At 45.4% G+C, this 21,180-nt stretch overlaps 1 protein-coding gene across 3 annotated transcripts; it reads left to right on the top strand.

Moving 5' to 3' along the window:
* Positions 1-3,194: 3,194 nt before the first annotated feature.
* Positions 3,195-19,818, top strand: dglucy (D-glutamate cyclase). 3 transcript variants are annotated; one of them, XM_030759200.1, is made up of 16 exons: positions 3,195-3,441; positions 4,406-4,478; positions 4,825-4,910; positions 9,006-9,159; positions 9,992-10,078; positions 10,443-10,596; positions 11,182-11,332; positions 11,413-11,535; positions 11,613-11,834; positions 12,611-12,728; positions 13,026-13,168; positions 13,502-13,601; positions 15,127-15,275; positions 15,522-15,641; positions 18,206-18,366; positions 18,973-19,818. In XM_030759200.1, the coding sequence occupies exons 3-16, from the start codon at positions 4,835-4,837 to the stop codon at positions 19,138-19,140; spliced, it is 1,926 nt and encodes a 641-aa protein (XP_030615060.1). In that variant the 5' UTR covers positions 3,195-3,441; positions 4,406-4,478; positions 4,825-4,834; the 3' UTR covers positions 19,141-19,818. The 3 variants fall into 3 exon arrangements, with proteins under 3 accessions (XP_030615060.1, XP_030615059.1, XP_030615061.1); XM_030759199.1 differs by lacking the exons at positions 3,195-3,441; positions 4,406-4,478; positions 4,825-4,910 and adding an exon at positions 7,451-7,614; XM_030759201.1 differs by lacking the exons at positions 3,195-3,441; positions 4,406-4,478; positions 4,825-4,910 and having other exon boundaries at positions 9,086-9,159; positions 9,997-10,078.
* The last annotated feature ends 1,362 nt before the right edge of the window (positions 19,819-21,180 follow it).

Here is a 21,180-nt window from a genome sequence, read left to right as displayed (position 1 = left end):
AGGGTGGATATAGATGATGGAGCTGCAGGCAGGAGGAGAAGAGGAAGACCTCAGAGAAGATTCATGGATGTAGTGAAGGAGGACATACAGAGGGGTGGAGTGACAGTGGAGCATGCTGGGATAGGGTGAGACGGAGGCAGACGATCTCTAAAGGGAGCAGCTGAGAGAAGAATAAGGCTGCACAGTTAGGGTTACCCTAACCCGTGTGCAGAGCTCATCAGCGGGAGCAGCTGCAGATTCCTGAGGTGTCTGTACAAATAAACTAAGAACCAAAGCAACTCACAGAAGGCAGCACCTCCCAAACAAACTGGATTCAAATAAGATCCATCGTGCCTCCGGACTCTGTGAGTGTGGATTCATATTAACCTTTGAACCTTTCTGGTTCACGGCTCTTCTTGTGAAGGCACTTCAGTCGTGTTTGCTGCTCTTAAGGAGGTTCAGAGGCACGAAGAGCCTGACCTGCAATGAATATGAGGCTGATGCACACAGCCAGTATGGAGTGTTTCCATCAATCATCTATACAGCCCATAACCCCTCACATTTTTAAAGTCATTGCAAAACCTAAATCAAAGGTTGATGTGATGGGCTTTATTTCTTCAGCCATGCAACTCATCTCATTGCTCCCTCTGCAGGGTTTCCTCCTGCAGAGGTTCAAAGGTGGTGTCGGTTCCACCTGTGTGGGGCCACCACATGGTTTACGTAGGCCTCAGCTACCCACCTTGTCTCTCTCTCGCTCCTGGGAACGACACCTCCAGCTTTCAGTTTGGTTTGGTCTCTACATTGCTGCCAACATGAGCACACATGTCCAGTGACAGTCTTCTTTCAGACTACGTGCACGGATGACATGACTGATATTTCTGATGTCTCTGTTTATTATTTAAAATAAAGGTAAATAAAGGCTCTGAGAGCCTGTTAGTGACAAACATTCATGTCTTGTACAGAAATGATTGCATTAATTCAGAGTTTGTGTTGAGTTGGATGGAGTTGGGACACATAGAGGAACCACAGGTTCTCTGAGACTGTGTGAAGGTGTGTGGTTCACGTGTTTCTCATCCTCAGGTGTGTGATCCACATGTTTCTCATCCTCAGGTGTGTGATCCACATGTTTCTCATCCTCAGGTGTGTGATCCACATGTTTCTCATCCTCAGGTGTGTGATCCACATGTTTCTCATCCTCAGGTGTGTGATCCACATGTTTCTCATCCTCAGGTGTGTGATCCACAGTGTTTGAAATCAGAGAAGTCTGTAAACAGCTTGTTAAATGTGCATCCTGCTGAGATCTGACTGTCTGTACTGCGCAGCCTCAGAGCTGCAGAGGATCTAAAACACAGATTTACTCACAGAGGAGTTTGTTAGAGAAAAACATGTTTAATAAATACATGAATCCAAATGTGTGTTTCTTTAAGAACAAGTTCCATCTTTAAGCTGGTCTAAATGTGAGTGCAGAATCAACTTCAGTGGAGCTTCTTTATTTATTGTAATGATATAAACCAGTTCAGGTGGATTTTGGATCTGACAGTCGATGCCTGAAATCTCACATTGTTCAATAGTTTGGGAAATTGTGCCATGTTAAATACATGATATTATTAATTAGAAGCAGTGTTGTGGACAGTGATTCAGGAAGGAGGGATATCACAGAGTCAGATATTGCAAATTTAATTAAATTCAATTTTATCACAACAAAAAGTCACCTCAAGGCATTTTATATTATAAGGTAAAGACCCAACAGTCAAAATGACCCCCTATGAGCAAAGCACTTGATGACAGTGGGAAGGAAAAACTCCCTTTTAACAGGAAGAAACATCCAGCAGAACCAGGCTCAGGGAGGGGGGGTCATCTGCTGACTGGTTGGGGGTGAGGGGAGAGAAAAGACATGCTGTGGAAGAGAGACAGAGATCAATAATAACTAACGATTAAATGCAGAGTGAAGTATAAACAGAGTGAAAATAGGTAAATGAAAAGAAACACTCAGTATATCATGGGAACCCCCCAGCAGCCTAGACCTATAGCAGCATAACTAAGGGAGGGTTCAGGGTCACCTAATCCAGCCCTAACTATAAGCTTTATCATAAAGGAAAGTTTTAAGCCTAATCTTAAAAATAGAGAGGGTGTCTGTCTCCTGAATCCAAGCTGGAAGCTGGTTCCACAGAAGAGGGGCCTGAAAGCTGAAGGCTCTGCCTCCCATTCTACTCTTAAGTATCCTAGGAACCACAAGTAAGCCAGCAGTCTGAGAGCGAAGTGCTCTGTTGGGGTGATATGGTACTATGAGGTCTTTGAGATAAGATGTGCCTGATTATTCAAGACCTTGTAGGTGAGGAGAAGGATTTTGGATTCTAGTCTGGAATTTAAAATGGTAATTTACAGTAACCTGGCAGGAAATAGTTCCAGCACATGTTTGGATTATGAGCTTCATTCCCGAACACAGGAACACGTCTCCTTCATTTTTATCCAGTTGTCATGATTCACATGTTTGCTCCATGTTAATCTCTGATTTATTTATTGATTGATTGATTCTTGGTATGTTTATATGTTTATGTTTATGTGTATCTATGTGTAGTGGACCTGATTGTATTGGAGCCTCTTGGCCAGGTCATGTTTATAAATGAGAAGTGATTGTCAAACATTTTCCCTGGTAAAATAAAGGTTCACCCCCCCAAAAAAAGAGAAGCGGACAAGCTGGCAAAAAGTTAAATCAGGAAAGAACAGGTTGAATACAACATGAAGTTATTGAAACAGAAGGGAAAAGCACTGATAAACAGACAATGGTAACTGAGCTGGGACAGCGGCATAACAGGAAGGTATTTGTATTCGGTACAAAATAAAGTTGTCCCAGTATCAAGACACACAGGGATCAAATTATGAGGAGCAGAATCTGGATAGGGCACAGTAACCTCAAAAGTACTTTATTCATAATAGGGAAACATCTGTCTGGTGTCTGTGATCAAGACTGTAGAAAGTTTGCTAGAGAAAGGAGGAAATGTTGCAGAAACTATGGAGACTGGGTCGAGTACATGACGTGGGGAGTATGCTGAAGTGGACGGATGTGACACAGGAAGAGCAGCAGTACTGAGCTAGCTCACAAAGACTGGGCTGAGTAAAACCTACTGCTTAGGGATACTATAGGATACTATAAGACTGGAGTTTCCTGCAGGAGGCAGTAATGCACCTTACTGGATGCCAGCTGCCAATAAACACCAAAGAAGAAGAAGAAGAAGAAGAAGGTAGCGGATAAGTAAGATGAGGAAATAGCTAATCAGCTGCTGACAACAGCTTGTAAACTATTCAGAGTTGTGACACACACTGTTTCTAACGTATGAGCGGGTACTGGTGACACAGCTCCTTTCAGGGAGCAGCCACAGCTGGAGCCACCGCCGAGGACGGTGCTAACCGTAGCGGTCAAACCGGAGGTCCGGGGAAGCTTCACGGAAGGTCCCCCGATCGGTGGGTTGGAACGTAAAGAAGTCCCAGTGTGTGCTGCGTTCACTGATCCACTTCCACAGCCAGAGAAAACGGCTCTGCTGCCTTCTCGCTCCTCTGCAGACAGATATGTTTACACTGCTGTAACTGCGGCTGCATGTCTCTATGGGTGCATTGTTGTAAATATGAACAGGGTTTTGACTTTTATTTTTTCATATGGCAGTGACCTTAGCTGAATGCATCCCAGTGGTCCTGTGGTCAGTGAGCATGAAGCTGCTGGATGCTGCAAATTCTGTTTAAAGTAGAAAAAAAAACAGAATAATCGGAGTTGGAGCTGAAAATGTCCGCGGGTTCTGGATGTTACAGCCTTCCTCCTCCTCACTGCAGTAGAAACAGAATAAAGATTCGCATCTGTTGAAGAAAGGTAAGATGTCTCGGAGAGAAGGCAGTAGACTTTTTCACCAGACTACTTAACATAGTCCTGGAGAGTGAGAGGATGCAACAGACCAGAGAGGTGAAGAAGAGAGTGCAGGCAGGATGGAGACAGTGTCTGGGGTGATCTGTGACAGAAGGAGAGCAGCCAGAGTGAAAGAGAAGGTTTACAGGATGGTAGTGAGACCTGCTGTGATGGAGACACAAAGACAGGAGGCAGAGCTGAAGAGGCTCAGATCTTCACTGGGAGTGAGCAGGATGGACAGGATTAGAAATGAGGCCATGAGATCGGCGGCTGGTTCGATGTTTGGTGAATTTTTAAAGGAAACATGCGTTGCACTCGTACTGGAGGGTTTCATGTTGGAAGGCTGAGCAGCAGCAACATGAAAGTATTTGTGAGGAACAAGTTTGAAGTTGCTGAATAAAATCTCACTGACTTCATTCCAGAGCAGTTTGCAGCTCCTGATAAGCGCACAGCTTCATGCCTACTGGAGCTGTTTTATGTTGAACTCTTCTTCCTCGTGAATCTCAGACACTTTGCATCCTCACCTAACAGGTGTTTGATACCTGCTGCTCCGTGTGGTCTCATCCAGGCAATAAAGGAGGAAACTCCATGCAGGTGTCATCAGGTAAGAAAGTGTTCTCAGCTTCATACACATGAACTGTTCTCTTCTGCTTGTTCCTGATAGTTCATGATGTTTCAGTTCAATTCAGTTTTAGTTATATTTTATTCATAAAGTGCCCAATCACAACATCAGTCGCCTCGAGGCACTTTCACATGATTCAGCTCATGAATTTGTTTATGCACAGGAACGTACATCAGAATAATTCCTGGTAATTTATGCACAATGTCATGTATGAATTTATGGTTATAGTAATCCCCAAAACTGTGTTTGATTGACTGTTCACCTGTGAATTAACCAATCAAACAGCCCGCTTATTCTTCAGTTTACTTATCGCATTTTTAACGTTTAGGTGAAGAAAGATGCTGCCTGCAGTGAGAGCTGCTCAACGCTCCCTCAGATACTTCAGGAGTATCTGTAACTCTGCCATGAATACAGGTAACACACACACACACACACACACACACACACACACACACACACACACACAGTGTAGAGATGAGCTTTTAAGCAGAGTGAACCATTATAAACACAAAGGGGGGAAACCGCAGAGACTCCATTGTCTCTGTGCTGCTGTACATCAGCCAGCTCCAGCCTCAAACCCTCACTGATCCAACCAGGAAGGACTGCAGCAGCACACGTGACTCAGAACACAAACTAATTAATGCAGCTTCTGTAAATCTGTGAGAAAACAATGTGAACCAAATGTGCTGCCGATGGCTGAGAACACAGGGTGGTGTCTTTAAAGGTCCTGAACCACACAGACGGGTTGTGGACTTTTGCGCTTCGAGACTGAAACTGCTTTTTGTAGCCATAACAGTAATGCTGTTTTCTGACTCCTGGAGTGATAATGAAAGATTTCCACAGATATCTCCTCTGAGAAAACAGCATGCACCGGCCAGAGTGAAAGTTTAACCCTGTGCAGATACAGAATTATTACACCCACCCCCCCACCCACCCCGGAAATGTCATTTTTCGTCATCCAAAGTGCTGTTAAACAGATTAAGGAATCTTAACCCAGCTTTTCCAAACATCCTAATTTTATTACATTATTTCATTTTTCACACTGAAACAAAATGATTTCACACAAACCAAAAAAGTACCAGAGTCAAAATAATTACCTGCTGATTCTGACAGTCAGTTGTGTGTTCTTGTTGCTGCAGTCGTGTTGAAGTTTTCAGTAAGTCTCACACGTCCACTGAGCAATCCCTGCACGTTCTTCTTTGGAAAATCTCTCAAGCTCCTCCAGATTTTGTGGCATGGACCTTGGTCTTCAGTTTTCCAGTGGGGTTCATGTCAGTGCTTTGTGCAGAGGCCAGTCAGTAACGTTCGCTTGGGTCTTTTGGAGGTTGCTCTTCTCCAGGAGTGACGTATGTTTGGGGTCGACCCAGACTTAGTTTGGTGGCTGACTGCTTGAAGTTTTCTTTCAAGATCTAAACATATCCTTCATCATGATTCCTTCCACCTCAGACGCACGTGTTAGATTATGCACTCTTGAGGTCATACGCCTCCAAACATAAACCGCATCTCTGTGTCCAAAGAGCTCAAAGGATGCAGTATGCATGATCTTTCTCCAGGTTGTCCTCAGCATACTTCAGACTGGCTTGAAGGTGTTTCTTCTGCAGAAGTGGAATTTTTCTTGGTCTGCAATCTGTGCAGGGTTCATTCCTTCATTCAGACTACAATTCCTGAGTTGAGTCTCTGGGGTCTTCGGACACGTTTCTCCAGATTTCTTTCCAGAGTGTTTGAATTCTCTTTAGTTCTTGGAAATGTTGTGATAACTCTGGATATCCATCTCCTGCTTTGTAAGCGTCAACAATTCTTTTTCTAAAGTCTATTTTGTTTTTAGCATGAAGCTCAAAGTTTTTATACTGTGTAAACTGGAAGGTAACCTTCAGCTTTGACTGGATTTTATGAGCTTTGAGCTTCACAGAGATAAAACACATCACTGATTTGTGCTAAAGGTCAGTTTTTCAGGAGGCTGATAACATTGACCCTGGTAGTTTTATTTCTTTCTGAAATATTTCAGTTATTGTGTGCAAACAGAAATAACTTATACCTTCTAAAGAAAACTTGTATGTTCAGAAATGGCATGTTGAAAATCCCCATCTCTGTTAAAGGACTTTGGGAAACTGACAAAAACTGTAAATTTTATAGGTGGGCTGATAATTTTGTCCTCATCTGTAACGCATATTTAAATGACGAATGTGGAGTTGCGTCTTAATGTGTCAGGTGTGCACCAGCAGTAGCTAGCAGACAGGCTGAAGCTGTTGTTCAGGTGTGTTTGCAGGGATTGGGCCTCATGGTGATTTAAGCTGTGAATGGTTGTTCCCTTATTTGCAGAAATGTTTTCTGGGGGCGCCCGGCTGCCTTGGTGGTTGGAGCCGGCGACTGCATGCATGCGCTGCGCCGCGGCGCAGGCTCGGATCCCGGCCTGTCTTTCCCTAGTTTCCTGTTTCTCCTCTACTGCAAATGGGGCCACTGTGGCCAAAAAATAAAAAAAAGAGAAATGTTTTCTGCTACCTGGGGGAAAAACTAATGTAGTAAAACTGCTCAAAGGGAGAGAGCCGGGGATTTTGTTTTTGCTCGGCTGAAGCTTCTTTTCTAGTTGACCACAGCTGCTCTCTGCAGGAAAAGGACAACAGGGCAGCGAGTGTGTGGTCTTTATTTCAGTCTGTACTCTCATCAGTGCAGAGAGAGGAGAGCACGAAGACCAGAGAAGTGACTCTGTAAGGAAAAACACGTCGTCTGTAAGACGTGCCTGGAAACAGAGTCACTGAGTCAAGCAGTGTGGGTACAAAAACATCAGGTGGACTTTAGAAGAAACAGTCAAGTGTTTCACAGATTAACTTCATCTAACTCGTCTCCAGTCAAACATTAACTGTAGTGAAGCAGATAAGAGCAGGTGATTGTTGCAGGTCCTCCCTCCACACCTGTATCAGCTCTGTCTGCCCGGAGAGTTAAACAAGAAGCGGTTTGTCCAGCGAGGAGAAGAAAGCGGTCGTAGTTGGAGCAGCTTACCGAAGTTAGTGTTGTGATATGCTGCAGTCGGATGATTTCGATAATCTAAGTCCTGCTGATCTGAGGTTGTTGATCAGGCAGAAAGATCCCAGGATAAAGACCACGACTGGATTAGCCAATGGTAAGAGATCACCTGAAGTTTTGGTCTGCATCTGCAAATGTTTAATAGGACTGAGGACAGGCTGTGATTTTTCACACTTAGATGGCGGCAGCATTCCTGATTTCAAGCTTGAAAAGGATTTAGCAAAGATTCAGAAACCTGAGGAAGGAACTAAGAAAGGGAGCTCAGCTCAACAATAAAAAAATCTCTAATCCTTTGCTGGTCTATTAATTCCTATTAAGAAGGAGTAACGGAAGACGTGATGTTCAGACTCAGTTTCCTTGTGAAGGTCTGTATCTGAGGAGGAGGAACCTCAGTTGGTGGAACTTCAGATTCAGGAGGACATTGGACCAGTTCTTTGTCCTTGAAAGTCTTGTGGACTTGGAGAAGGTATCCAAGGTATCCCTTGGAGGGGGCGGTTTGCAGCCGAGTGTGAAGCAGCAGTAATGAGAATTGATGGTTCTCGTCCAGAAAAGGGTGCAGTGCCTACTCTGGGTCAGGGAGGAATTTCTATCTCCAATGGAGAAGATCGGGTCTCTTTGGGGTCTTGTTCATAGTTAGATGTTTGCAGTGATGTGGACACTGTACCTGCTGTGGTGAAGCTGAGTGTGAGGGTGGAGGTGTTGATTTACTGTGTCCTGCTCTCACTTAAGACCACAAACTTTGTGAAGACACAGGGCTCCGTTATCTTCCTCTGGAGGGTGTCTGGGCTCAGCCTTAGAGAGAGGGTGAGGAGCTCAGTCATTCAGGAGGAGCTCAGCATAAAGCTACTGCTTCTCCACAGCGAGGGAAGCTAGCTGAGGTGGTTCAGCGTGTAACCAGGACACCTGCTGGACCCCTTTGGTGAGGTGTTTATGGCATTTCCTGCCAGGAGGAGATCCTTCGAGAGGTGTTGGTGTCCTCTCGTTCTGCAGGGAGCTGTACTGTACCTCAGCCTGACTACTGTACACCTGTTCCAGGTTAACTACAGATGTCCTTGTTCATTTTGGCTCTGATGAAGTCAGAGCTGTTTGTATGATGGCTGCAAATCAGCCAGCGGGCTCCAGATGTTTTCTTTCCTCTGAACATCTTCTGCACACAAACTGATGCCATAGAAACAGCTGTTAGTTTTGGCGATGCTGAGGACTGTGTTTTGTTTTTTTGTGTGTGTGAGAGGATGGACACCTCCCTTACTCCAACCCACACCTGCCTGTGATGATCCTGAAGATCATCTGGTTCTTTCTCCTTTCAAATATCCAAGAAAGAAACCTGATGACTGCGTCCTCCATGTTTGGAGGAAGCAGGATGAGGTCATCCTGCATGAAGATGATCCCCTTCTTTTGCTTTCTGTTGTAACATCTGTATGTTTCCTGTGTGTGTGTGTGTGTGTGTGTGTGTGTGTGTGTGTGTGTGTGTGTGTGTGTGTCTCTCAGGATACCAACAGGCTAATGTGGTCATCCTGCCCAAAAATCTGGCCAATGACTTTGAAGCCTTCTGTCGCAGTAACCCCGCCCCCTTGCCACTCCTTTATCGCAGCCAGTTGGGAGAGACTTCCTGTCAACCTCTGGCTCGCCATGCTGACATAAGGTAGGACATTTTTTGTGTTGCTGGAGCCGATGGTTGAACCTTTTCGATCGTAGAACAGTGTGTTCACGGACATTTCCTGTGTTCACGGACATTTCGTTCTCTTTGTAAAGAGATCCAGTGCCCTCAGACAGGCTCCAGATGCTGTTTAAATATTGAATTCATGAAGCACAAAGTGAATAATTTCCTGCTGATTCAGTTGGAATTATTTATCTCTGAGATGAGAGCAGTTTGTATGAGCTCAGCTGAATTTAACGATGTCATTTCCTCCATGTTAGATTACTGTAATTTTCTTTGAACAGGAATCAATCAGAGATCAATTAAAAGACTCAAGGTTGTTCAAAATGCAGCATCAAGACTTCTTACAGGAACCAGAGCAGGAACACCAGCCTGAGCTGCACCTCTCCGGGTTATGGAGCAGAGAAGGAGCTGCCCAGCTTTTCTACTGGACCGTCTTCAGTAGTTGACTTTAAACCAGCAGCTCGTCCTTGCGGGTGCCATGTTGGACACATACGATTGTGTTTTTTTTTTTTTTTCTGCTCTATACCCATCTGAGTTAAAATGAGGTGCTTTCTGACTCTAATGCAGGCTGGAGTCTGTGTGCCCAGGTCAGCTTCTTAAAACTGACTCAAACAGATTTACAAGTCTGAAAGCAGCGACGGGCGTGAGACTGACCCATGGAGACAAATACTGACTCGGATCCTCTTTAATGATGATGTCATTTATACTAACGTGTACCTTTCACGGTCACTGCCTCTGACAGCAGCAGAGAGCGTCAGACGTCACAGGGAAAGCCGGCTGTGTTTACTTCACTCCCGTCTCCGTGTTTCTGCAGGACAGATATCTCTCAGTACTGCGTGTATGAGGACGGTCGCCTGGTGAAAACGGTCTCCAGCCTGCAGAGTTACAGCCATCAGCCGAGGTAACACTGACAGACACAGGGAAAATCAAACATGACTCAGGATAATAATTTATCCCTTAATCATGACTGCAGCAGTCTCATTAATAATTTACTGCTAAAAGAGAGCTCAGCTGTGTCCAGCAGGATTTCTCCTCTTCTGAAAGCTAAATGTGGTTTTATCAAGTAGGCAGAGTGTGCCATTGAATGGTCTGTGCTACTTTAACTGAGAAACGCTTCAAATATACAACATTAAAGTAGAAAATCCAGTGACTGCCATGAAGAGCAGCAGGTCCTGCTTCACTGCCTAACCTTTTATTCCCTGTAGCAATACCATTCACAGACAGCAGTGGGATTTATCAGTGATGAGCTTCACTTTACCTCCCAGGTCTCCACCCGAGCAGCAGGCGGAGCATCCCGGCACGTGGGCGCACATGGTGTGTTTCTATCTGGGCTGCAGCTTTGGCTTCGAGGGCAAACTGAAAGATGCCGGAGTCCCCGTCAGGAACGTGGAGCAGGGCAGGAATGTCAGCATGTACAGGGTATGCTGTGCTGTGCACTGCTGTGTCTCAGTTTGGTGAGCTCACAGTCTGAAACACTGAGTTCAGAGCTGCGCAGACAGACCTTCAGTGTAAACCAAAGCTGAAAGGATCAATCAGTCAGTCGAGTAATTCTTTTTGATTATTTTGATTAATTATTGATGTTGTTTATGACCAGAAAGAGCTTCTAATGCCTCAATTTTCTCACTATCTTTCTTTTTTTCAGTTACACTAAACTGAAATTATTTCATGTTCACAAAACTTTGACATGCACAACGCAGCCGAGGTGTAGCAAGCAGTCAGCATACCCGCAGATACCACACACTCTCTCCACCTTCACCCACATCTCCACCTTTTAACCAATTGGATTGGCTGTAGGTTGCAGTGGTTCACAGGGACGTGTCTGATCCAGAGTGCAGGAGGTCACCTGAATGTAACATCTGTGGAGTGACGGCTAAAGAGCAGCGAGGGCCTCAGTTTGTCCAAGAGTTCATGAGGCATTCACAGCCTGAGCTAAACAGCTCTTCTCTCTCTCTCTCTCTCTGTGTGTGTGTGTGTGTGTGTGTGTGTGTGTGTGTGTATTTTCAGACTGCAGTTCGCTGTGTTCCTGCAGGAGTGTTCAGCTGCCCTCTAGTGGTCACGATGCGTCCTGTCCCAGCTGCTCTGCTTGATGCAGCAGTCAGGGTCACTTATCTCAGTCCACTGGCACATGGAGCTCCTGTACACATAGGAGACCCAGGTACACACACACACACACACACACACACACACACACACACTCTTAATTTGCTTCATTTACTTCACCTCGTGTGTGCACAGCTCTCCTCGGCATACAGGACCTATCCAGGCCAGATTACGGGGAGGCGGTGGAGCTGCAGCCTGGTGATGTCACAGTCTTCTGGGCATGTGGCGTGACCGCTATCGAGGCGATCCTCAGCAGCAGTGAGCACCATCATTGACTAAAATTGTGTTTACATCACAGCCAGCAGCAGAACCAAACAGTTTGTCTCGTCTTTCAGAGCCTCCGCTTGCATTCAGTCACTCGCCCGGCTGCATGTTCCTCACCGATGTTCCTGACTCTCCTTGCTCCACCATAACTCAACCCTCTGACACCAAACCCAGTCCTGAGCTGAGCCCCCTCTGCTTCCAGGTGTCCCAAAATCCCTTACTGTACAGCCTGGTATCTCAGGCAACAGCAGTAAAGATCAGGCAGCTGGAGACGATCATCGGAGATGATCCAGGTAAAAAAGGAAGTCATTCCGTTTTTCAGGAGAACAAGAACTTGTCAGATAATATGTGAAGCAGGTAGAACCTCAGGAAGCTCCTGAGGTTCTCTGTCTACAGGTGAGTGAGAATTTCAGTTTATTCTTGGCAGAAAAAACAGACCAACATGCATCATCAGTCAGAATGAAAAAGCAGCTGTGGGTTCTTCATATTCTTGAGTGCAGTTTAACTTTACTGGGATATAATTACACACACTGGTTTATGCTGAGGCATGGCCCACCCGCAGGGCCAATAATAAACAGAAATGAACATTGTTCTGTGTTCTTTCATCGTTTGTGTACTCTTTATCACAACGCATGTATGTATTTGTCATATAGATCCAATTTTCATTGTTTGAATTTGAACGAGCTCATGTGGGTTTTCTTACTTGTTTTTAGCACCCTCTGCAGGTTGAATACTGCACCATGTGTTGGTAGGCTGCCACGTTGGGCTGTGAGGTGATCCTGACTGTGGGTCAGATCCTGATGAAGACTCAGTTCATATTTGTTGGTCTGCTTTTTCTGCCAATTTGCTTGAAGAATAAACGTGAATTGTGGTTTCACCTGAAGCCTGAGCTCCTCTGGAGCGATAATTACAGTAATATTGTAATATTTGTAATATTTTTATCATTTTGGTGTTTGTACTTCTACGTGCCCAGCTGAGCAACACCTGTTGGATCAGCCGTCAGAGCCATGCGACGCTTCCTTTTCTTCTTTTTGAAAACTGAGCAGAAAGTTTATGTCTGTGTCTGCAGGTGAGCGAGGAATCAGAGCTTTATTTGTTCAGGATGAACTCCTGCGCTCCTGTCTGGCTCTCTCCCATTCCTCTTCTGTTGCCATAACAACCGGCTTCCCTACACACTACATGCACAGGTACCCATAAAAACACACACACCTGACACACAGGTGTTCTTATCCTGGGGTGTCACAGTGCTGCTTACTGCGTCTCACCGTTAGTCAGTGTTTGTCGGTGTTGGCACGTGACCTGTGAACCAAAATTCACCATCAGCTTTACTTTGACTGCAAACAAACGATGGAGGAAGCCGCAGCGTTTCAGCAGAAGCTGCCCCCATCATTTATTTACAGTCTGTAAACTCAGCTTCAGGCTGCACAGAGGGCAGAGGTCGCGACTAACGCTGGTGATTCTCGGTGTTTGCGTCTCTTTTTCAGTCCTCCTGATGAAACTGATGGCCCACCTGGAGCCATTGCCATGGCAACCATGCTGCTGTCTCTGGGGAAACGGGTAACTATGGTGACAGACCGCCGGGCGCTGGAGATGAACCGGGCCATCATCGATGAAGCAGTGAGGACAGGTGAGAGAGTTGTAATTCAACCCCGGGGACTGTGAGGTGAATTTTTTTTTTTTTTTTTTTTTTAACCCGAAAAACTTTATTTGAAATTGAAAACAGACGACACCAAATCAGAAAATTAAAAACATGAGGATGACATTTTCACTGCATCATTTTAATGGCTATGGTTTTTTATTTGGTGAGGAAGAAGCCGTTTACACCTGTCGATCCATTTCCATTCCGGTGAAAATGACCAAAAGAAACACTTAAAAAAGCTCATTTGTTGTAACAACCCAGCGAAGCCAAAGGTACTTTTAACCTCTAGATGTCACATTTATGCTTTGATGTCACCCTCAGGAGTCCTGAGTGCTGCGGTCCCATTGGTCACGTTTGAAGACAGCGGTCCAGATGCTGCGCTACACTTCCTGTGTCACCATGGGGACCCTAACAAGCCCAGGTGAGCTGACGTGTGATATACCTTCATAGTAAGGCTGCCTTTGCTGGTCCAGCTGTGCTGTGGTGGCTTAAATCAGAGGAAGTAATCCTACAAACAGCTGCAGACAACATCTGGAAAACTGTTGCTACTTTAACTACAAAGGGTGATCTACTGCCCAGCTCCATCTTTCTGTCGTCAGGCTCTGCTAGAGCAGTTTTGGATGGTTCATATTCCAGAATAACTTCATCTCACACTGAGCTTCTGTGCAGCTCCTCAGTTCATCCTGTGTGTGAAACCAGCTGCTTTAGGAGGAGGTTCAGGCAGATTAGTGCGAGGATGAGGAGCTCAGGGTGACTCCACACTTACTGAGGAGGAGCAGCCCTCTGTCCTTCAGAGACATGCTTCACCCTCTGTTTTCATCTTTGTTGATAAGGATTTGTCCTGCAGGAGGATGAGCCCACACACCTCTCAAAGCTCTGAAGCCCAACAAGTGCTAGCTGTCATGTGACCTGAAACCCCCTGAACCCTTAAAATAATGACATGCAGCTGCAGTCATAAATGTCACAAATTTGTACTGAGATATTCTGAATACACACATTTTTAATATCTTTTAACAAATTAAGCTGGCCTGTGGGGTGCATGTTCAGGGTCCTCCCTGTAGGCCTGATTGCCTGGTCCCTGTGTCCTGCCCACTGGGCCGGGGTGGGTGCCTTCTGCTCTATAGGAGGTGGCAGGTGTGGTAGGGCTGGGTCAATCTGTGCTGCTGGGTGTGCCCCAGTGTCCTGGTTGTGTCAGCCGGTATCCTTCCTGGGCTTTGGGGCTGTGGACTCCTCTTCCTGGCTGTCCGTGCTACCCAGGTGGGACCGGGTTGTGTAGGCTATGTGTCCTCTGTTTGGTCTCATTGGGGGCCTCATGCACTGGGGAGGCTTTCCTGCATGTTTCTGGCTCGGCACGCTGGTGTCCACTGCGGCATGGTCTTTGCTGTAGGTGGCGGCCACTTGGGGTTTCTGGGCTCATGCGGGCTCTGTGGGTTGATGATGATTCTGGTGGCCTTGTTGGGGGCATTGGGGTGGGATGTTGGTGAGGACCATCCACACATGTTCACAGCGGTGTGAAAGAAGGGGCTAAAGATGTATCAGAAGAATGTAAGGCTGGCACACATGACATTTCAGTTTGCTTCCTGTTTCACCTACAGGTTTGGGACACCTGTCAATACTTTCCTGAAGCCCAAAATAAATAATTAACACATGAACTTGGTGTCAGTTATAGTTACAAAGATTGCTTGAAGTGTAAAACAAAAAAAAAGCTCCGTCCAGAGAAAAAAATCCGCGTATTCCAGAGTTTTCACAAAATCACCAGGTTTGTAAAAAAAATATTTTTTATGGTTTGATTATTACATAAAACCAGTTCCTTTTATCAAATGAACAGAAATAAGAGGAAAATACATTGACTCCAGCTGAGTAAAGTAACAGACTACCTGAACTTTTTGATGCATTCAAACCCGTCATACTCTCACTGGATGTTTTTATGTAACGTTTGTTACCAGATTTGACCACCTGGTGGCGATAGAGCGCAGTGGACGGGCTGCAGATGGAAACTACTACAACATGAGAGGCGTGAACATCAAACACCTGGTGGATCCAGTGGACGACCTGTTCATTGCTGCCAAACACATACCTGGAATCAGCACCACAGGTAGGAGCCCTCTGATTTTCTGACTCTTACATCTTTATAATAAAAGCAGCAGTGATGCTGCAACCACATTCAAAGTTAGAAGACACAGACTGACCCGTCTGCAGCTCTCACATCAGCAGTACACTGCTTTAAATGGTGGAGGAATCCCAGCAGGTGTGCTCTAGAAATAAAGACAAATGTGTGTGTGCTGCTGATTTCTCCTCTGTGTGTGTGTGTGTGTGTGTGTGTGTGTGTGTGTGTCTGCAGGAATAGGTGATGGTGGGAACGAGCTGGGGATGGGGAAGGTGAAGGAGAAGGTGCAGAGCCTGATGCCCAAAGGCAGTCTGATAGCCTGTGACGTCCCTGCAGACTTTGCCATCACCGCTGGTATGGACTCGCTCTGTGCAGTAACAGGACTGATGTGCAGCTGCAGTCACTCTGCTGTGTTCTTTAGCAGGCTTAGACAGCATCTATTATTCATACTTCATCCATCCTGACATTTCACCAGGATATATAGCATAATAGAGTTTGTTAAGTAAGCATTAGTTTCATCTGTGTCTGGTTCACTGACAGGTTGCTGAGCTGCAGCACTCATGACTGTAATGGATGCTGTAAATGAACAAGGTGGGGGGGGGGCAGCTTCCTCCTGCAGTGCAGACACATGCATGTCAGGCTCACTTGCTGTCTGTGTGTTAGCCCTGTGATAGACTGCTAACCTGTGCAGGGTAACCAATGGATGGATTTTAAAAGTCACACCTTATAAACGTTTATACAACTTAATCCCACAGGATAAACTTAAAGGATTTGATGCACTTTTATGGGCTGAATCAAATGATAATCCTTTAGTTTTAATTCTACAAGATAAAAAATTTGGGATTGGCTGGAAAAAAGGCTTTTGCAGGTTTAAAATTGATGTGAAATCTTTACACTCTGAAATGAAACTGAACTGCTGCAGCGAAGCCACACGGTTTAAGAACAACTGTTTCTGCTGCTGTTCCTTTTCTGAGCTGTTTTTGGATCCTGAACTCGTCTTATATCTCATCATTAGTTAAAGTGAAACTGCTGAGAATCAAGTTCAACCATGAAATCATGAAATCAGAAGATCAAAAATAATCAATGAAAATAGACTTTTTTTTTTCTTCTTTTTTTTGGTTCTTCCTGCCGCACTGGACACTGATATGCAGTGAGCTGAACACAGATCCAGTTTTTCCTTCTTTATCCGTACATTTCTGCAGGTATCTCTCCAGTTTCTTCAGTGCAGGCAGAACTAAACTAAAAAATACTTAACAGTTTACTAGCTAGCAGCTCTACTCTGAGCCCCTCCTGAATGACTGCACTCCTCACTCTATCCCTAAGGGACAGTTACCCTTCGAAGGAAGCTCTTGCTTGTATCCGCAATCTCGTTCTTTCGGTCACCACCTAAAGCTCGTGACCATAGGTGAAGGTAGGGACGTAGATTGACCAGTAAATCGACAGCTTTGCTTTTATGCTCAGCTCCCTCTTTACCACGACTGACTGGTGCAGTGTCCACATCGCTGCAGACACAGCCCCAGATGTCTGTCAGTCTCTTGCTCTCTTCTCCCATCATTTGGGAGCAACACCCCAAAATTACATACTCTGAGATACTTAAACTCAGCAATTCATCCCTGACCCAGAGTGGGCACTCCACTCTTTTGCTGCTGAGGACCGTGGCCTCACAGGGTACCCTGAGGGACGCAGTGAAATGCCTTCTCCAGGTCCACAGAACACATGTGGACTGGATGGGCAAACTCCCACCCACACTCAAATATCCTCGAGAGGATGAAGACCTGGTCCAGCGTTCCACCTCTGACCCCTACTCTGACCTTTTTCATCCTGAATCTGAGGTTCGACTAACAGACAGACCCTTCTTTCAGAGTTCCTGAAGACTTTGGATGTTGGCCCTGCCAAGGAGTTGTTTAAGTGCCTCAGTGACGTCACCCCCAGTGATGGGTGAGACATCCCCCTCATCCCCAGACTCTGCTTCTGCTACAGAAGGCCCGTCAGTGGGATTAAGGAGGTCCTCAAAATATTCCTTCCACAGCCTGATTATATCCTTAGCACCCCCCCGCCCCCCCGGCACTATAAACCGTGTGAATATAGCACCACTTTCCCCTCCTGAGTAGGCTGATGGTTTGCCAGAATTGCTTCACCGTGATGTCTGGCTTTCTAAATAATGCGGTTCACCACACATGACTAATCTTTAGCAATAAGGAGCTGAAACAAAGGAGGAAATGATCAGCTCTTTGTCTCTGTAACAAATTCTTAAATAATCAGCAGACTCGAGTAGGAGCTATGAACAAAGTCTATAAACAAGCTGATGATGCTTTGACGTTTCATTTGATTTCCACCCACATTTCTGTCATCTTGGTTAAAAAATCCTGCCACTCTCACAGCCCAGTGTGATGTCTGGACCTCTGGGTAGTTGGAAGAATAGTGGAGACGGTCTGTGATCTTGGCCTGTATGAATTTTTGTAGCTTTTAAAGTAAAAATTCCTCCATGATCTGCTGTATTTCTCCAAACACAGAGCTCCTGTGAGGATATCAGAATTATGGCTGTTTTTAAAGTTTTCTGCCTCTTTTCCTGCACCACAGCTGTGAAATCTAAACAAATGTTTGGACAGTTTGTACATTTGGTGGTGTTCCCTGGTCATACTGCAGTCATTTATATTTGGCTCTGTTCTGTATGTGAGGAAGTCCTAATGCAGGTAGAACATCAACAGGTATGATGGTGATTCAGTGAGAAACAGCCTGAAGGAGGTGCTGGGGTGGAGGCAGCAGCAGGTGTATGCAGGCTGAAGCATCTTAAATAGCCCCACTGAATGAGCTCAGTCAGTGGGATGTGTGGACTGGATCAGCTGGTCCATCTGGTGCTGTGAGCTGGAGCTTAAATTGACGCTGTGCTTTTTTGGCCTCCTCTTGTGCTGCTGCAGGTGTGTCTAACTGGGGAGGGTACGCTGTGGCCTGCGGGCTCTACCTGCTCCACACCTGCCCATCACACCGGCGCTACCTGAAGAGAGGGCTGGGGCTGGAACCTGTGACCCCCACAGAGCAGCTGCAGGCCTGGACCGCTAACTTGCCGTCTGTGGAGAAGGTAACTTTTTCTTTCTGCTGCTCATCGTAACCATCAGTTCGATCTGCTTTAAAGATTAAACTCTGCTGTCTTTAATTTACACCACAGAGTTAACGGTGTATTTATGAGCGCCCTCTTCCTGATCCTCACGGCTGTCAACACAACGTAAATGATTATAAAAACAGGGGAAAGGAAACCAGTTTGAAACAAATGACTCTCAGTATTCCCTCAGATAGCAGGGCCTTTATTTATTTAGCTGAGCAACAAACAGGAGCAAAAGGTTTGAGGATGTTTGTTGGATGTTTGTATGAGTGTGACTTCCAGTCATCACTGGGGAGCTGGAGGCAGTACAGAGGTGCACGAGGAGATGATCTTCCAGACTCTGCAACTGTGGAAATATTCACAGTATGAAGGTGAAATTAGGGCTGGGTTTATATAACTAGTTATTTCTGATTTTGAGGGTCAGGTGGGATTTTTCCTGAGCCTCCAACCGTCTGTCACCAGCTCTGCGCTCAGGCTGCTCACAGACAGTTGGAGGCTGAGGGCTGAGCCTGGTGGAGGATTCAGAGCTTCTGTTCGTAACAACCACAGCAGCTGATTTCATCTCTCTCTCCCTGTGAAAACCAGGAGGAGTCCTTCCTGTCCACTCTGGTTAAATTTGGGATCCGAAGCGGGAAAACCGGACACCTGGCAATGGAGGTGGATGGCCTGACCTTTCACCCCACCCATTCTGACATCATCACCAGACTGCTGGAAGTCACAGGAAGCTGCAGCACACCTCCTCCGGACTGTTAGCAGACACTGATATAAACCAGAGTGCAAACTTTATTCCTAATCACAGTTTGATTACTGAAGCAGGGAAACACAGGAAGAGTGTGACTGTGGGTTAGACGCTGCCTGGTTACCTTTCAGCCTTTCTTTAAATCCCACACAAAGCAAAGTGGACACCCCTCCTCCTCCCCCTCCTTCTCCTCCCTCCTCTCTTGTCTGGCTCTTTGCTGTAATTATTAAATCAGAGCTTTAATGCTTCCACTAGTTAAAGAATAAACTCTCTCAGATGCATCGCTGCTGACGGGAGCTCGTACATGTGTGAACAGATTGTATTGCAGTACTCTTCATCATTCGTGGGGATGATGAGAATATGTTTGGATGGAAGCTGTGAATGGCTCAGTTTGTTTGGAGGCTCCTGAGGCCCAGTTTCCTGTGAAGGGGGCAGCTACAGATGGAAGGATATCCAAGTGTTACAATTCTCTTTGCTGAGAAACCAAGTGAAGGAGTCTTTGTGTCCTTTAAAAAACACTTTTAATTCCTAAAGAGAGTTACCCTTTATGATAAATATGGGCAAACAGCCAGCAGCTACAGCCGCCTGTGTCACCATCCAGCTGTCAGTCAAAGAGGCCACGCCCCTAATAAAACTATTAGGGGCAGATGACTGCCCCTCCCTGAGCCTGGTTCTGCTGGAGGTTTCTTCCTGTTAAAAGGGAGTTTTTCATTCCCACTGTCACCAAGTGCTGCTCATAGGGGGTCATTTTTGACTGTTGGGTTTTCTCTGTATTATTGTAGGGTCTTTACCCACAATACAAAGCGCCTTGAGGCGACTGTTGTGATTTGGCGCTATATAAATAAAATTGAATTGAATTGAATTAATAAAAATAATAAAACATTTCACTGCTGGCGCCTCTGCTGGACTGCAGGGGATCTGCAGGCCTTCATTCTCACCCTCTGGATGGTGACTGTTTGTCATTCGGTAAATAATTTGGAGATGATGTGTTTTATAGAAATGAATATATATTCTTTCAGTGATCTGAATAAAAAAATGTCTTTGAGTGGATTTTTCCTCCGTGGGTTAAAGGACGGCTTGAGGGAGTTCATCCAAACTTATAAGTGATCCAATTTGGAAAGATCATCAAGACTGGTCGAGAATTCACAATGGCATTCAGGTTCCTTTTATTTGTCATTTTTATGCATCACATAAAAACAAAGTTGTTTCACACATCCAGCAGGCAGTAGTTCAGCACCAGTTAAAATACTGTGAACACAAATAGCCAATAAATACCAGCACTTGATAAATTAACAAAAAGGTGCTAAAGTGAAATAAGTGTTAAACAGCTAAAAATATTATTATAATTAAAAATGCTATCCCAGGTTTATCAGTCTGCAGTGGAGTGAGCCTTGATCTGATAATTTCAGGGATAGGCTCCAGCCCCCCTGTGAACCTGAGCAGGATAAGCAGAAGAGAATGGATGGATGGATGGACAATAAAATAAAGTGATGCATCTCCAGTCCAGTCTTTTCTGGCCGTCATCCAGCAGCATATACTGGCCTCGGAGGGAGGCTGCGAGCATATTTCTCACCTCAGAAACAGATTTTGTGAGCCTGGCTTTATGTCTAACTTAAGTTTTAATCAAAGTGAAAAAAGCTTTTTGCTTGATGTCCCAGAGAGCAGATATCCTTATATGGTCATCTAAGACACCTGCTGTTCAAACCATCTGTTTGACGAGCAGCCAATCAGAAGAAAGTCGACTCGAAGGGGGAGGGGCTAAAACAGCCCATTTCAGACAGAGGGTGAATGGCCAAGTGTCAGATAAAGAAGGATTATTATGAAGTGTGACTCATGCACAGCTGCTGTGGAAGAATTAAAACATACAGTTGGAGACGAGCAGAGTCTCAGTTATTCGCGTGTTTGCAGTGGGAGTCTTTATGGGCAGCACCATCACATTATCAGCAACATGCTCCGCTGTTCAAGTACATCGATTACTTTTTACAGCCGAATGTTAATCCGGGCTGACACACATCGATTGGAGCTGTCCTCTCTAATGAATGCCTCTGTGTGGG

The sequence above is a fragment of the Archocentrus centrarchus genome, chromosome 22 (genome assembly GCF_007364275.1).
Source record: "Archocentrus centrarchus isolate MPI-CPG fArcCen1 chromosome 22, fArcCen1, whole genome shotgun sequence".
NCBI classification, from domain to species: Eukaryota; Metazoa; Chordata; class Actinopteri; order Cichliformes; family Cichlidae; genus Archocentrus; species Archocentrus centrarchus.
The sequence above is the reverse complement of the archived record's forward strand: the minus strand, read 5'-3'. Positions and strand labels throughout refer to the sequence as shown.

What these genes read in the sequence shown, in the direction of transcription:
- dglucy (XM_030759199.1), top strand. Translation starts at nt 7,512, where the DNA reads ATGCTGCAGTCGGATGATTTCGATAATCTAAGTCCTGCTGATCTGAGG. An exon ending in AGTTACAGCCATCAGCCGAG is followed by an intron (nt 10,079 to 10,442) that starts GTAACACTGACA and finishes TTTACCTCCCAG; the next exon opens with GTCTCCACCCGAGCAGCAGG. An exon ending in CGAGGCGATCCTCAGCAGCA is followed by an intron (nt 11,536 to 11,612) that starts GTGAGCACCATC and finishes CTCGTCTTTCAG; the next exon opens with AGCCTCCGCTTGCATTCAGT.